The 15,713-nt window shown below is 43.9% G+C and overlaps 1 protein-coding gene across 5 annotated transcripts in view; it reads right to left on the bottom strand.

The window, feature by feature from the left end:
* Positions 1-13,453, bottom strand: part of lrp5 (low density lipoprotein receptor-related protein 5) — a 51,038-nt gene extending 37,585 nt beyond the window's left edge. For 3 of the 5 annotated variants that reach the window (XM_031564302.2, XM_012840090.3, XM_031564306.2), the window contains exons 1-5: positions 13,165-13,452; positions 8,152-8,352; positions 7,198-7,417; positions 3,275-3,472; positions 227-423 (exon numbers count right to left, since the gene is read on the bottom strand). In XM_031564302.2, the coding sequence (XP_031420162.1) occupies positions 227-423; positions 3,275-3,472; positions 7,198-7,417; positions 8,152-8,352; positions 13,165-13,246 (898 nt within the window). In that variant the 5' untranslated portion in view covers positions 13,247-13,452. Of the gene's footprint in view, positions 1-226; positions 424-3,274; positions 3,473-7,197; positions 7,418-8,151; positions 8,353-13,164 lie in introns of all 5 variants that reach the window. The other 2 variants (XM_031564303.2, XM_031564305.2) reach the window with 2 other exon arrangements.
* Between the last annotated feature and the right edge of the window lie 2,260 nt (positions 13,454-15,713).

Genomic DNA, 15,713 nt, shown 5'->3' with positions numbered 1-15,713 from the left:
AGCTACTGTCGACATACATAAACATATGCATGCGCACGCACACGCACACACACACAAACACGCACCAAATAACGTATTAATAAGAGGACTATCCCCAGTCCCATCTTAATAAGAACTGTATGTGTGTGTGTGTGTGTGTGTGTGTGTGTGTGTGTGTGTGTGTGGTTGCATACTAAAAGGAAGGTTGTACATGTGGTAGAGGACCCACAAGGATCAGTAGACTCACAGTTTGGCTGTCTTTGTTGGGAAAGGACCTGGATGTCCATGGGTGAGTGAATGCCACTGAGTATCTCTCTCCTCTTGTCCCCGGAGTGCTTGTTACAGGCGTGGATGGAGCGCGTCTGCCAGTCCGTCCAGTACAGCGTCTCATCGGAGAGGGTGAGGGCAAAGGGATGGGTCAGGGTGCCCTCCACCACAGTCTCCCTGTAGACAAACACAGGTACAGCCAAAAGTCATCAACACAACCACTGCAGGCCTACAGTAATGAAAAGTAGAGACGCAAAGAAAGAGAACAGGGAAAATACTGGTTATGTGGGAAAGATGGTGGCCTAACAGTTTTTTTCTCCCTGTGTTAATATAGTACTTTTGTTCAACTTTGGGATAAAACAGTCCATCTCTATTCTCTCTCAGTTGGCCACCGAACCTCCGAGGCATTTTGCTGACGCTCACGTAAATGATGTAGAACATACACACATGTATGGAAGAGTGATCCTAAGAAGTTGACCCCACAGTGTAATCAACCTCAAAATGTTAGGGAACGTTCTGGAACCTTCGGGGGCATCTGGAGCACTTCAGCGAAATCAAACCCCAGATCGGAAGTCTTTCAGATTTAGTTCCAAGGGGGGAAATTAAACAAATCAGGCTGTCATCGAGCAAGAGGAGGCAGCAGCATCTGTTTGGGTCGTTAACGGGCGGCAGCCAGTTAACCCCTCCACCTCACCCAGCGCTGAGGCTGCCTCGGTTCCTTATTAAGATGAAGAGACCTACCAGAAAGTTCCAGTGCACAGCAAAGCTGCACTCCCAGTCCAGTTGGGCAACAACCCTCTCGCTAGACAACGCGCATGTACACACAAGCTGCTGCGGTTGTAAATAAACTGGATCAAAGCGCAGTCCGCCATGCAAGTGTGTTTTGGAGACCTGACACAGCACAATCTGACCAGGGCGCCCATCACTCACCCAAGCGCAAGGTTCACCAGGGATACGTTTAATAGCGTACAAGGGGGGCCAAGGGCTTGTACGCCCCCTCCGATTTTTAATAGCGTGTGAAGAACAGAGAGATGGAGCGAGAGAGCGAGAGTCTGAAAAAAAATAATTGCATCCAGATTTGTGCACAGCCATTTTGGTGCACTTGGACGCAAGACACGTATATGTTGGAAGCCAGCGATTCGAAAACACACTAAACCTTACCATTAATCATAGGTGTCAGGAAGGAGGACTTGAAAGGCAAAGCACTCTTTTGTTTTAACAACAAGGGGAGGTAAATGCTTACAGAACCCCGCATTCCCGTGCTCAGAGCTACAGGCCATTTCAGGGGGAACATACAGGCTGCCATTTGAGGCAATGCTGTATTGACCAATGTTTTCCTTGGCCTTCCAAAGTAGAAATATTGCACAACCGTACAAACAGTTCAACATATTCATATTGACAGTCCATATGAGTACCATCAGCATCCAAAGTCCTGTACAGGCACAAAAGGGGCTGTGGATCGTATCGCGTGCTCCTCTCCTAATCAATTCTGCAATCGCTGCATTTTATTATTAACAATGAGCCGATGCTGGGCTGCCAGCGTGATTACACCGTGATGTGCACAGGTGGGGTTTTCCATCTGCACATTTGGCCGCGGCGCGAAGCTAGGCTGTGCCGAGCTAATTCGCACATCCATTACAAGTTGAACTGTGCCAAACTGCGCCGCGCTCTTTTTGGACACTCTCCTGATCGCTGGGTCTGCCTCCAAAGGCGCCAAATATTGCCAAAGATACTATCCCTTTTGTGATAGGGCTCAGTCATCAGTCAGCGATTGCCATAGCGTGTCTGTATTTTTGTATATCAAGACACGTAAATGGCAACCCACCATCTACCACAGCGAGTATGTTTAGGCAGACATTGAGTAAACAAAATAAATGCATTCTCTCATTGTGACAAGTGCTATAAACTCGATAACTTCCATGGTTAGATACCATTATCTGGAGAACTAGCAAGCTTGCAAGCTAGCCCACATTAAGGTTAGCGAGGATCCTGGCTTAGAAATAATGGAGTCAATCGTGGGACAGTTGTAGAACATTCAGAACAAATAAAAGTATCCAAGTAATGAAAAGGTTCCTCAGATCCCACTTCAGGACATGCACCCTCTGAGAACGTTGTGAGCTCCACCCAGGTCAGTTAGGCCACTGACAAACATTTATTTTGCTGGGTAGCACCAGTTATGTAAACAAATGTTAATTATCATTAGCAAACTACATGGCTCACACTTTCAGTGCCTTTGATGCAGTCAGAACGAAACAGATGATGGACGTATTGGTTGTCAAGCAATAACATTTACCAGAACTCTTGCATTAGGCAAGTTCATTCTTGCTAGATTGAAGGAAAAACAGATTTGCATTCTTGTCCTAAATCAAAAATCACAAACTCTCAGAAAGTTTGATAAAGTGAACGCACAAGACGGCACATTCTTGCCAGAAAGAAGGTTGTGTGTCAACAGGCCTTGTTGTTTTCTTTTCTTTTCTTATCCAACCTCAGTCTGTGAATGTTTGAGGGGGAGCAGGAGGTTCACTTTAATTCACAAACACAAAGCCCAGGCCCAAACACGGTATATAATCCATGACAATATCAGTCACGGGTGTAAATTCTGACTGAAGGGGTAACATACCTTTCTTTATTAAAAAACGCTATAGATTCCCATATACACAAAAGGAGACGCAACCCTCCTCTTCCCTAGAGGCCGGAGCCCGAAACTCCGATGCCAAGCAGGGTCAGGTTTCAGTGGTATACGGTGGAAGAGGTCACCTCGAGTTGAGAGCGGCTCGCTCTGAAGGCAGGCCTTCAGGGACCACAGGGGCCTAGTACGTGCCGAGAGTGTTTGGATTGGGGCCCTCCTCGCCCCCTCAGTTTGAGTTGGACCTCTGCCTCTCCTCATCCCCCAAAGGAGAGCAGTCTGTTAGTGCTAAGTGCGAGTGACGCTCAGGGTGAAAACTAATTGCTGGAGAAGACGTGGGAAAAGATAAAGAGCGAGAGAGAGAGAGAGAGAGAGAGAGAGAGAGAGAGAGGAGGGTCTGACCGTGCAGAGCCGTCCAGGTTGGCCCGGTGGATGAAGCTGAGCTTGGCGTCGGCCCAGTAGAGCTTCTGCTCGTCCAGGTCGATGGTGAGGCCGTTGGGCCAATAGATGTCCACCTCAACGATGATCTTCCTGCTGCTGCCGTCCATGCCCGCCCTTTCAATGCGAGGCTCCTCCCCCCAATCTGTCCAGTACATGTACCTGCGAGAGGAGAGAGAGGGGAGTGGTCAAATCAACCTGTCAATCAATGGAGTTCCTCAAAGGCTGTGTGCAGAATACAACACAGGACTTCTTCCTGTTACCGCCCATCTCGGGACTACTTCACCTGCATGCAGATACAATCACATATACAAACATGTATGCGTGCAAAACAGTCGGACTGATGAACAGACAAACGCACAAACACAGTGCCTTCACCCTGAATGATTCATGACCACACCTCAGATTTGTTTCAGATTTGGAGCCAAGTGGAGTCGTCCTGGGCTTAGACTAAACACATTCCGCCGTTTCCACAAGCACAGACATAAAGACAGCAAAAAAAAAATAAAATAAAAATCTTATCAACCTCTGCATTCAAAAATCTCTCAACCACCCTTTCCAGACTCTTATTAGAGACTCTTATTATTAGAGTTCCCAAGACATGCACATAAACCCTTAGGCCTAAATGTGCACACAAACCACAATGTACACTCTTATACACAAGCTTATGCCAAACACAGGCATGAGAGGTAAACCTGCTATATAGAATATGATAGAAATCTTCTGTTCTGGCAGATTGCCAGATGGTTCTTTTTCCATGTTGTGAATACCAGTGGTTCCGTCAATGCGAGCCAAATTAGGCATCCTAAATATCCATTCATATCTTGCTGTGTAGAGGTGGCAGGCCTCACACACACCAGTAAATGCTGCAGGTAGAGTTTGAATAAAGTGTGTGCGTGTGTATGTGGGTAGGTGTGTGTGTCTTGATCGTCAGGCATCCCTGGCTTTTGCAACTTGGAATGTAAGAGATAACATTACACAACACGAAGCAAACAGAGTATGTTGGGGGTATAGCTGTGAGCAATGTCTGACCATTATACAATATGTTTCCATTTTTCTTCTGCCATCTTGGGGTTTGTGGTTTGCTCTTTCCTCAGAGTGTGGAGTTAAAGGGTGTGGGGCTTCTAGAGATTTCTGTGCCTCAAAATGGCTCAAGACTGAAGTCAAAATGGAGGAGAACCAAAATCGTACTTCTTCAGATATTCAAAGACACAACCCGTCAAGCAACAATTGAATTACGATTCCATCCCAGACTACGGTCTGCTTTGGCTAAAAAGAACAAAAACAAAAGAGAAAAAATCACCAATAAAACACAGCAGGATTCTTGGGTTATGTTCCTCAGATGAAAAAGCCAAACAGTTATTGACTGTGGTGAACAAGCCAGTACATTTAAACGCTGCACAGACAAGAAAATAAAGCCTTTTTGGGAGCACTGGTGTTAAATGATCTTCTCATTGATATATCATTTCATTGATATGATATGATTTTCTTCTTCTTCTTCTTCAAAGACGTGAAGTTGGAACAATGTGAACGGAGTGGGGAATCTAAGCCAGAAGAGATTGCGTTTGCATTCTTTTGTCCATTGGGGCAGAAAGAAAACAATTAAAACAAAAGGAAACTAAGTTTCACAGGGTGCTGGTGGTGGCAGTAGGGGGTTGAATTGATTACTTATGGCGTATGGGGTACGACAGCATGCGTGTCGCCATCGGAAATGCTTATCAAACCTCATGCCAGCAAAGAGACCAAGCATGACAACCCCAACCACCCTTTCCTCCCCTGAGACTCGGGTGATTAGTCTGCCTGTGGCAGCAACAGCAGTAGTGCATTTTTCTCAATTAAATGCCATCCCCCACCACAGCCAAGGGTAATATGGAGCCATTTGAATTCAGTTGCTGACAGAACAAAGAACCAGGAAGAACAATGGCAGTGCTGTCTAGGAATTAAACTCTTTAACAGTCAACGAGGGCAGGACAAGGACAGTTGGGACAAGTGGATTGATGTCAGTTGTTTCAACAAGTGAGTTTGACAAGGGTTTTATGCAAATGCATATTACGCAGTGCGACAGGCATGAGAGACTTTGGGTTTAGACAAAGGAAATACAGTTGTCATTCAATATCCGTTGATGAACAATGACAGATTTCACAGTCGCTGCTACTGTCACACCATTTATGATTCAGCCAGACCCCAAATCAGTTTGGAGACAGAATCACATTCACATACACAAACATTTATGATTCAGACAGACCCCACATCAGTTTGGAGACAGAATCACATTCACATACACAAACATTCCAGGGGTGAGACCATAAAGGGTGAATCAGGACTAAGTTAATCATATGAAGTGGGTGTATATATCAATAAAAGATTAAAGTCAAACATTAAATAAATTGATCCTGGAGAGCTACAGGATGTCTGGATATAATAGAAGCAGGACTGCAGATCAAGCTTCAATACCTGGTACAGTAATGCTAAAGAAAATTCCAAGAAAAACATTCCTGTCAGATACTTGGCTGCTCAATTTGGCATTGAGCTCCATTGGAGCCCCAGATGCATTTTTGTTAACTGTTACTTCTTAATTCTGAAAGGTCTGCACAGAATGTTTTTCAGTCTCCCCAGGAATAACAGACCATGTAAGTATTACCGCATTTGGGCAAAAAGAGAAAAGGCTCAAAACAAAGACCGTGTCATGAAGGCAGGCAAACATAATTTAGGAGGGCCTCTTTTACTTCCCAATGATCTACTTCAAGGAGATTGCAAAACTGAAAAGCCCCCTGCCTCTCTTGTGAACTGTGTTCACTCATCCACCTTGGCCCATCCCAGTGAAGTTGAACACAACAGTTTTACATCAATGCAACGTTTGGAAAATGTTAAAATATATTGTATCCGTCTGTGTGGAGGGAGAAACTTCCCTCCACCTTCCTATTAACTACTTATCCAAGAGTCTCCGCATGCTAGCTGACCCAAACACTGAAAATGGCCTTTAATACAACAAGAAGGGGGAGGCCACTTGCGAAACAATCAGGCCTAGAGAATCATGACACTATGTGTAAAATCCCTTCCCAGACGTCACCGCTGCAGAAGTCAGTTACAGTTCTGCTCAACTGAAAAGGAACACTGCCACGCCTCACAAACACTTGATAACACTCATCCAAGAAAATCATCCAGACAAAATATGTCTAGTTTTAAAATGGTTTCACATATCATGGGAAACTGAGGGCAATTGTGCTTTTAATATTCAATGTACTTTTCAACTATATATTCTCACAAAAAAAAAACAAAAAAAACAAAGTAGCGCAACTCTTGTCTAAAGTTTCCCAATTCAATTACGTTAATTTATTTGTCTTACAAAGCCATCTTCCTTGGATCAAAGTCAAAGCAGATATTTAGTCCCTCATGGCAGTTATTTATGAAAATACAAAATCACAAATAATAGCGACCAAAGCCGTCCTCATGATTATTTTCAGACCATTGACAGATTGAGACCAATTTGTCCCCTGAGTTCCCCTCCATGTAAACACACCAATCCAACAATGAGTGGAGCGGATACACAAGCGGCAAACTCTCCGAATTCCAAGTTGAAAACAGAGTCCCTCGGAGAGGAGAGGAGAGCAGAAGAAGGGGCTGACACCACGAGACCCTCACAAAAACTCAAACAACAGGAAACAGACATGGTCAAGCGGTGAGCCCTTCCACTGTGCTCACTGGTAAGGATGTGCTATGGACCTATAAATACACAGCGGAGCACGACTAGACCACACATGGCTTGGGTGGGAGCAGCCTGCCCTGCAGTAGAAGCAGTTAGAAGAGTTCTGAGGAGAGTCGGTCGGGACCACCCAGAGACAAGAACGAGTCAGGAAAACCCAGAGGAGTCGCCGCGCCCTGCTTACCGGTGGGCTGGGTCCAGTGCGATGGCCCTGGGCTGGTCCAGGTCCTGCCAAAACAACACCTTCCGCGACGTCCCGTCCAGGTTCGCCACCTCAATGCGGTTGGTCTCAGAGTCCGTCCAGTAGAGTTTACGTCCCAGCCAATCGCATGCCAGTCCATCGGGGGATTCAAGACCTGACACCACCACCTTTTGACCAGTGCCCAACGTTGCTTCTTTTACTGCTGAGAGAAAGGGACAAAAAGGTTCAGTGCCATTATCAAAGTGCCAATATTTGCACTAAAAGCACCACATGGTTCTCTAGCTGTCTGTTCAGTGTGTGAGCTCAAAACTAAATCTAATGTTTTTACACCGTCCTGGGTCTGTAATAGATGACAGTGTCTCGGGCCGAGCCATATAGAACTCCAGCCAATCAACATGTTCCTACAGGAGCACAGAAGGGAGGGGTGTAATTCGATTGACTGCTGAGCTCAAATATCAACAACCTTCCACCAGAATCACAGACTGCATCTTTAACCAGTCACAACCTTTTTCTTTGACTGCTCAGGTCTAGGTCAGGTCGGGTTGAGTGAAAGGGTTGATTCTTAGGTGGGTGAAGTCAAATTCAACAAGGACCGCTTGCTCACTGATTTAAACAGTAAGTTCTGCTGTACAAAGTGCTATACTATACTGGGTTTCAATGTTATTTTGCAAAACATGTATAAATACATTGCTATAGCTCAGTTATAATATAATCATGCAAAGTATTTGTCAAGTATAAGAAAGCATAGTATGACATGCAGTTAATAATATGGCTTGTCACCAATATTATTAGTTGATAGATGATTGTAAAGTGGTTGCCTTAACGATAAACCAAAGATCCAGAGCAACGGAAAACATACATACTAAACAAATATACTTAAAACGATGGACTGAGAGATTGGTCATGCCTCATGGCCAACATGGCGCCAGGCCTTACAGTTGCTAGATTGGTTGTAGTAGGTCTGCTTGATGGCCTCCTCGCTGACATCTGTCCAGAAGATCAGACCCTCAGAGTAGAGGAAGTCCACGGCCGCCGCGTCCTCCAAGTCACTGACCACCACCGCCGATTCAGCTCGAGGGCCCTCCGCATCCACCAGACGCACATCTCGCCGGTTGGCAAAGAGCAGCAAGGGGGAACCTATCAGAATCAGAAGCAATCATGAGCATCATGTTTTACACTTGTATGACATTTTCATTAATTTGTTTAGCAGTTTTTATCAAAACCAGTATAGATAAGGTATACACTTCATCTGTACATATGCTCCCCTGCAGCTGAACCTATGACTTGCTCTACCAGGTAACCAACCCTCTGTAGGCAGATCACAATTTATCTTGTTATGTATGTACTTCCATTGTTGTTTCATGACTTTAGCGACCTAGCCTGACTTTGCTGAAAAAACATTGGCTGAACAGCCTGAGCTCTGGTTGAGTTCAGGTAAGTTCATGCACACATGATAAGATCAGAGAGAGAGAGAGGCAGCAGCGGACACAATGACTGTGGCTGAGGAGGGCTGTGGGTTGGGGTGCTGCGCTGTGGTTTACCAGCATGCCCGTTTACTAAGCACCATGTCACCATCCAGCCGTGGCTTTTCACCACAACGGCTGGCTGCTCAGAGATGACTTCTCCATGTCTCGGTGCCTCAGTGGCACACAGAAATGACGCAGAGATGCATCACAAACCTTTGCCACACTGTTTCTGGTTCTGTTCATGTCTTTCTAATGAATGTGGTTGCTTTCTCAGGAAGGTCACAGAAGCAGGCTGTCAGCAGCGTGGAATGATAAAAAAAATCTTTCCTACAGGTGAATAATCTTACACCTGGTCCTCTTAGGCAGAAATGTCTAAATGAATACTGAGTTTATTTTAATCTAACAGTCCCCAATTTTATAACACCGAAAACACATAAAAGCATCCTCTACGAACGCTTCAGTTTTGCATTCATCAAAACCAAGCAACTGACAAAATACACTATAACTAAATTTACTTAAATTTACATCATGACAAAACTGGGTTTTGGAATATCACTTAGTGTAGCCTTTAATAAAATGGAGACGTCAAGCCACCGACTGTTCCCCATTTTTCCAGCTCAGCATTTCTCTTTCTCTTCTAAACCGGGGTGAATTTCTGCCTCGTAGAATAACTACCATCATTTAATAATAGAGAAATATAATTTTGAACACTCCACGGTTCCCAAGGTGGTTGCTCAACAACGCTTTCTGGACACACAATCCTGAGCCAGAAGTGAGTGAATACGGCGAGAGTGTGTGTGTGTGGGTTTGTATGGGAGGTTAAACTAGAGAATCATCTGCGAGGACAAAACAAAGGCCGGCTAACAAAGTTGTGGCTCCTTAATGCTATAACAAATTAGATCAGATTGTTTTTCTCACATACCACAAGAGTGGCACTAATTGACCGGACAGGTAAAAACTGTGAGGATCACACTGTTCATCAAGTGTGACTGTACCACAAGAGGCTACCATCCTACATGCACATGCTTTAGTAATTACTCAAAGTAGTCTGAAAATCTGCTTGAGCAGTTATTCCATCGTGCAGGTCAGCACAGTGCCGGGCTGAGGAGAGAGATGCTGCTCTGGAGGCTGCTGTCTGCTGCCTGTGGGGCAGGGGGCACTGGGGTTGGATGAAGGGAGGGATTCTGACACCTCATCCTCCAGAGGATGCCTAACAGTCAGGATTAAAAAGATGAACCCCATCTCAACAGCTGCAACTCTTTATGAGATCACACAACTCTCTCTCTCTCTCTGGCCTGAGTGCAGAGACCCTCTTTCAGACCGACAACAGCAGCTTGGTCCTAAACAACCGCGACTGCCTTCTTGACACGGCCTCTGGCAGAAGCTCCCTCCCTCCCTCCCTCTTTGGGAGTTCATCTGAACCATTCAGCGTCAAAGTTGCCAAAAACAAATGTAAGATTCATAATTAATAATAGCTAAACCTCGAAAACATTATCTAGCCCTGATCAACAAGGATCCACCCATCAACTCCACATAATGTGCACTCTACAGCAGCTCCATTTCTCCACGTCTTTCTCTGCCTGTTGAGCTGCCTCTTCCAACACTCAAGCCCCACACTTGCCCAGCTAACCTTCACCCCCGAAGTGAATGGACTTGAGGCCTCTCAGCTCAAGAGCTTTGAATGTGCATACAGCAGGCCTCAGATGAGCCTTGAAAGGTCCTTGAGAAAGGCCATGCATACCACTGCAGAGCCGGACATAAAGCCTTATCTGAGCTCACCTAGATCCCAATTCCTTAAAATGATGCAATTACTACTGGTATATTGAGGTGACCTGCACCAAAGATACCAAAAGCAAAACAGAGATGTCACTTTAAAAAAAAAAAAAAAAAAAAAAAAAAGTTATTATTTTTGGTAATCAAGGTCCTGTCATTAAAAAAAAACCTACAGAAACATTTGACCTGAGCTGGAAGAAGTGCCTGCTTTACTTCTCTGGTGTAAGTTAATTCCATGTGACTTTTCAGCTCTTGCCAAACACCAGCTTTATCAGCCATCCCTGAAAGGAGAGTGTGGAGCACCTGGATCCACTGGGTTTGGCCTTTGTGGGGAGAGAGCGCGCACAAAGGAACAGCTGAGGAGTCTGAGCTTGTCACCAGGATTAACAATCCCTCCGCGGGGAGGGGAGAGTTAGGGGCCGAGGGGTGGGGGAAAATAGTGTGTGTGTGTGTGTGTGTGTGTGTGTGTGTGTGTGTGTGTGTGTGTGAGTATGTGTGAGGGGGTGAATGCCAATATGAATAATGTCCAGAATGACAGGCAAAAGGTCCCCTCAACACTCAGTCACTAACTCAAATGAGTAGTTCTCTCTCTTTTGGTCTGTCTTTGTCTACTTCTTTATCCTTTTGTGTCATTTTGACCAACGGCCCTGTCATTTTGAGCCTCATTGGGGAGTTCTTGTGGACGTATGGAGTGTGTCGAGGTGCTTGGGAAATGATGATGTGGGGATGAGAATTTCATAAGTGAACAGTGATGTCCTTGGGAGGCTATCTCAGCGCTGCTTGCAAAACTTTCCCATCTATGTACAAATATGTGCTGTTTTTTCCAAGAGAAATATATAAATAAACAATCTGTTTTTACTACAGGAATGGTTCAGCATTCCAGACAAACATCGCTGACTTGACAAACACTTTCAGACACAATCTGTGAAATACACAAAACAGATCATGGCAAAGGTATGAATGAAAGTGAAAGGTTCAGAAAATAACAAATTCAGGGAAAATTAGGTAATCAAGGCTATTCTTCCATTTCACAATAGCGTCTTACAAACATGTCTATTGGCTCTATCTGAGTACACTATTGTGCCAACAGGTTAATGAAAACATCAACAACTGTTGTTATTATTATTATTATTATCATTATATAGCCTCAAGCTTAAAGCTGTAACAGACCTTCCTATATGCCAAAATGTTACATTAATTGTACCCTGCTTGCCTTTAGATATCTAGGACAAGATTCCACTCAGTAATGTGTTTGACTGGAGCACAGCGGCAACACTGAGTGCTTCAGTCTTGTTGTGAAGCCTGTATTTCACTTCATCATCAACTCTAAAATATGTCTTTGTAGAGTTCTATGTGTTTGTCCCCAATAGTGAGAGTGTAGAAATACATTCTGATATTTCATATTACGCTATATATTAGATATGGATTTGCATCACTGTGGACTTTAAACGGCGGTTGCTACACAACCTTCAATGGATATATTTTTCGGGAAATAAATCTCATTTTTCAACCAAAATTTAAAAAAGGAAACAAAACCGTGCTCCTTGTTCTTCATTTTATTTATCTAGAATCTGGACATTCCAGGCATAGGTTAGTATCCTACTGCTTGTTCCACTTCCTCTATCTGGGAGCAGTGAACTTTGATTCCTACTCTCACCCAGTAAAAATAGGCTTCTCGCTGATCTCGAACTTAGCTGTTGATCAATACAAATCTGCATTGGTCTATAGAAAACCTATACATTCATTGTGCAAACGACCATTTGAACGTGATTTTGAGCAGAATATAGTTATGCCAAATAATACGCCCAGTGATAGTCTACATTCAAGAATAGAACATGAAATAACTTGTATAGTATAATCGAAGCAAGCCATTATTTAATTAGCGTCCGATGATGGACTACGAAATTTGGCACCGCATCGAAAATAAAAGAAAACATCACTCCATAATGTCCAAAATTCACTGAAATCTATCACTTAATATCTCGCCGAGTTATAGACGGCATCATTTAAACTTTTTGTTTTAGCCTACTGTTTAACACTACAGTATTGTGCCATTTCACATTTGACAAAGTTTTGTTTTGCCTTTTACTTATTAACTCTTGATTACATTGAAATCACGGATACGCGAAAATGATACACATCCCTTTACCCGTAGCCAACTTTTTTGTCTGATTTTAAAAATCCATCCAAAAGAATCTTTTCTCTCTGACACCCGACACTGGTGATCAGTCCTAACGTTACTACACGAAGGCCTCTGCTGCAGACATTCCAAATAGGTCCTTACAATTCGCTGTAACAACCTACAAAACAAAACCAAATATCTGACCTATTGCGTGTGAAACACTTCGTAAAAAAGAGAATGTCTAAAAGTTACCTACTGCTGACTGCTTATAAATACTTGTAACATATTTGAGCAAGTGAACTCCCGCGACAAACAGCAGGGTCCCGACACATACACACAGGCTACTTGAAGAAAAGGGACTAAACACATGTAGGCTACTCTTCAAGTAAGAAAACTTAGCCGAAAGTAACAAGTATAACAAATCATGTTCCAAGAGTTACGTCAAAAAGACTTTCAACTTATCAACCAAATACATCCAGTTTCCTGTGCGTTTTTCGACAACGCTACCACTGGAAGTTTGTAAAATCGTGTTAAATTGTCTTACTTATAACTTCGACCATAATCTGAACAAAAAAGTATTTCACTTACCATGGACCACGAACAGGCAACTGTAAAGCAGTAATTTCAGCAACAAAACCTCCATTGCAAGGGCGCCCAGCTTTAATTCCATAAGTCTAACTCCATTCTTCGAGTTATTTGGCCAAAAGTAAAGTTTAAATCCTAATGGGTGGCTCAATCGACACTTTTGTTCACGCAGCTATTCTGATAGCGGAGAGGCACGGAGGGGAATGACAGCGGAAACTGGCTGACGTCACCACATAGGTTTGTATGAACAGCACTTCACCTATTGCATTCACTGTGCACGTAGGAGAGAATGGTTCTGAAAACATATATATCCTCTAAAATGTCTTTGTTAAGTTCCGTTAAGAGTACGAAGGAGATTATCGTCGATATGCAATTTATACCCCCTCCCACAGGTACCCACAAATAGTTTGTCACGTTTAACTATATTGTAGCGTTCCGGGTTTGGGCGGTGCTCCAGCTCTACGTCAGTAAGCTACCAGCCGTGCACCTGTGTGTTGTGTCAGGCAGACTTGGGCAGGCTGACAGCCACCTTGAGTAAAAAGCAATATACTGAGCGGTCTAGCATTACTAGACTTAAAAAATTATCATGCCGAAAGTCATCTTACTAAAACAGCAGGAGCCATTATGTAATGAAGATCCCTCTGTGTTCTTAGTGAAGATATCCGTGTTTTCATATAGCTGTCAATTGCAAGGCAATGATACGAAACCACAAATACAGCAATAAGTTTAGCTGATGGTAGACACGGAAGACATTACTTTTTTGCCATGAAATCACAACTGTGATGGTAAAGAGCCACACACTCCATCAAACACTCTTCAGAATTATACAGCGTGTGTGTTTCTTGAGCCCTTACAAGTGCTAGCCCGAGAGCTCAAGGAAGGTGAACAAATGGATGGCACCAATGAGCCATTCCGCCAGACATGGAAGAAGCTGGCAGAGGATAGCAGGTACCGCAAGGTTCCAACCAGGTAGAGGATGCTTGGCTGTTAGGCTCAGCGCAATCCCAGCAGTGTGATGTCTGTGCTGAGAGTGAGCACTGTGCGGCCCTAAAGGAGTGACATCATGATGGCATTAGCCAAATAATGATAGTAAATTCCTCGTCAGGAATGGTCACTTCAAAGAGTGGTCAAACATGGTCATTTGAAGGGAGGTTTTGGCAAGAAGGTGTAAGGAATTACAATATATCCTCTCTGAGAAAATGAGAAACATGACAAAGCAGCCACTGTGACAGCGAAATATGTGGTCACTATAATCTTCCAAATGGTGGTCTCATCATGGTAACAAAGGAAAGGTCCACACCGTGGCATCACTTGGGGCCAGGAAACAAGCTGGAATGTGAAAGACAGCAACCAATTATATGTTCAGACGTACACAGCTGAATCCAGAGTATGTTCAGACCTACACAGCTGAATCCAGAGTATGTTCAGACCTACACAGCTGAATCCAGAGTATGTTCAGACCTACACAGCTGAATCCAGAGTATGTTCCATGTGCTTCATTACTGATTTTTAGCGGAGTAAAGACTGATTGCTGCATCAGCCACAAGAAACATCTTATTTCTGACAATGGAGAAACATCCATTTTTTCTCCCTACAAAAGGACTGGAGAAATATCTTACTAGCACTGAGAGATATGCTGTAAAACACCACTGAAATGAACTGCTGTCTGAGAGGTGCCATCAATTGTCAACAGCAAATGTCTTGGAGCTTTTATAGCTATTGCACAGTTTTACATCAGGTTTGCCTACCCGTGTTTAGAGGATACTGAGACTGAGACATGGTTAAAGGCAGCCCCAGCATCAAGCACCTCTTAAAGTTGTCCAGTATAGACGTGTATGATCAACATAAAGCACAGGTGTGTTGGAAAAACTCAGGTCAGGAATTTGTCTGAATTTGAACGTGCAGTAGACAGCACTGAAGCACTTAACTGAAGAGCCCTCAAGACACTGTGGCCAAATGCCACCATTCACTGGTTTTAGTCTTGTTTGTGAAGCCATTCAAAGGCCTGATGTGCCCAGGGATGCCTGAGATAGCACAGGTCATATGAGAGCTGTGGCAATGCACCAACAACGGCTGTGATGCTGACAGAGTGAGAGGCTGAAAAAGCTGTTCAGCAAAGTTGGAGATATAGCAGGGAATTATAATAAATACACAGAGGCAGTGCTGATACATGTGAAATTACCAGTACCAAGGTGCGTCGCATCTATCTATGATCAAACATCCAGCACCTAAGTAGAAAATAAAGGAAATATAAATCATAGAGTCATCAGACCCTCCATGGACATTTCTGACGTGTGTGACATGGTGGACTGGTTCAGCTCACTGGACAACTCATAGTGGTTACTGGAAGGTGGAGCTGTCACCGCAAGAGACCTAAGGAAGTGTTCACCATAGGACACGAGCTATGGCGATTTGAGATCATGACTTTAAGATTGTTAAATCTTAACAGTGGCCAGTGGTTACAGAGCTGTGTAGTGAGTAACCCTTACTCACAGATGGCTTAAGAGACCTGTTAGCAACACCACGTGTGTCAGCCTCCTTGCTACCACACT

This window comes from Clupea harengus, chromosome 3 (assembly GCF_900700415.2).
Source record: "Clupea harengus chromosome 3, Ch_v2.0.2, whole genome shotgun sequence".
Classification (NCBI taxonomy): Eukaryota; Metazoa; Chordata; class Actinopteri; order Clupeiformes; family Clupeidae; genus Clupea; species Clupea harengus.
This window is presented reverse-complemented; position numbering and strand designations above follow the sequence as displayed.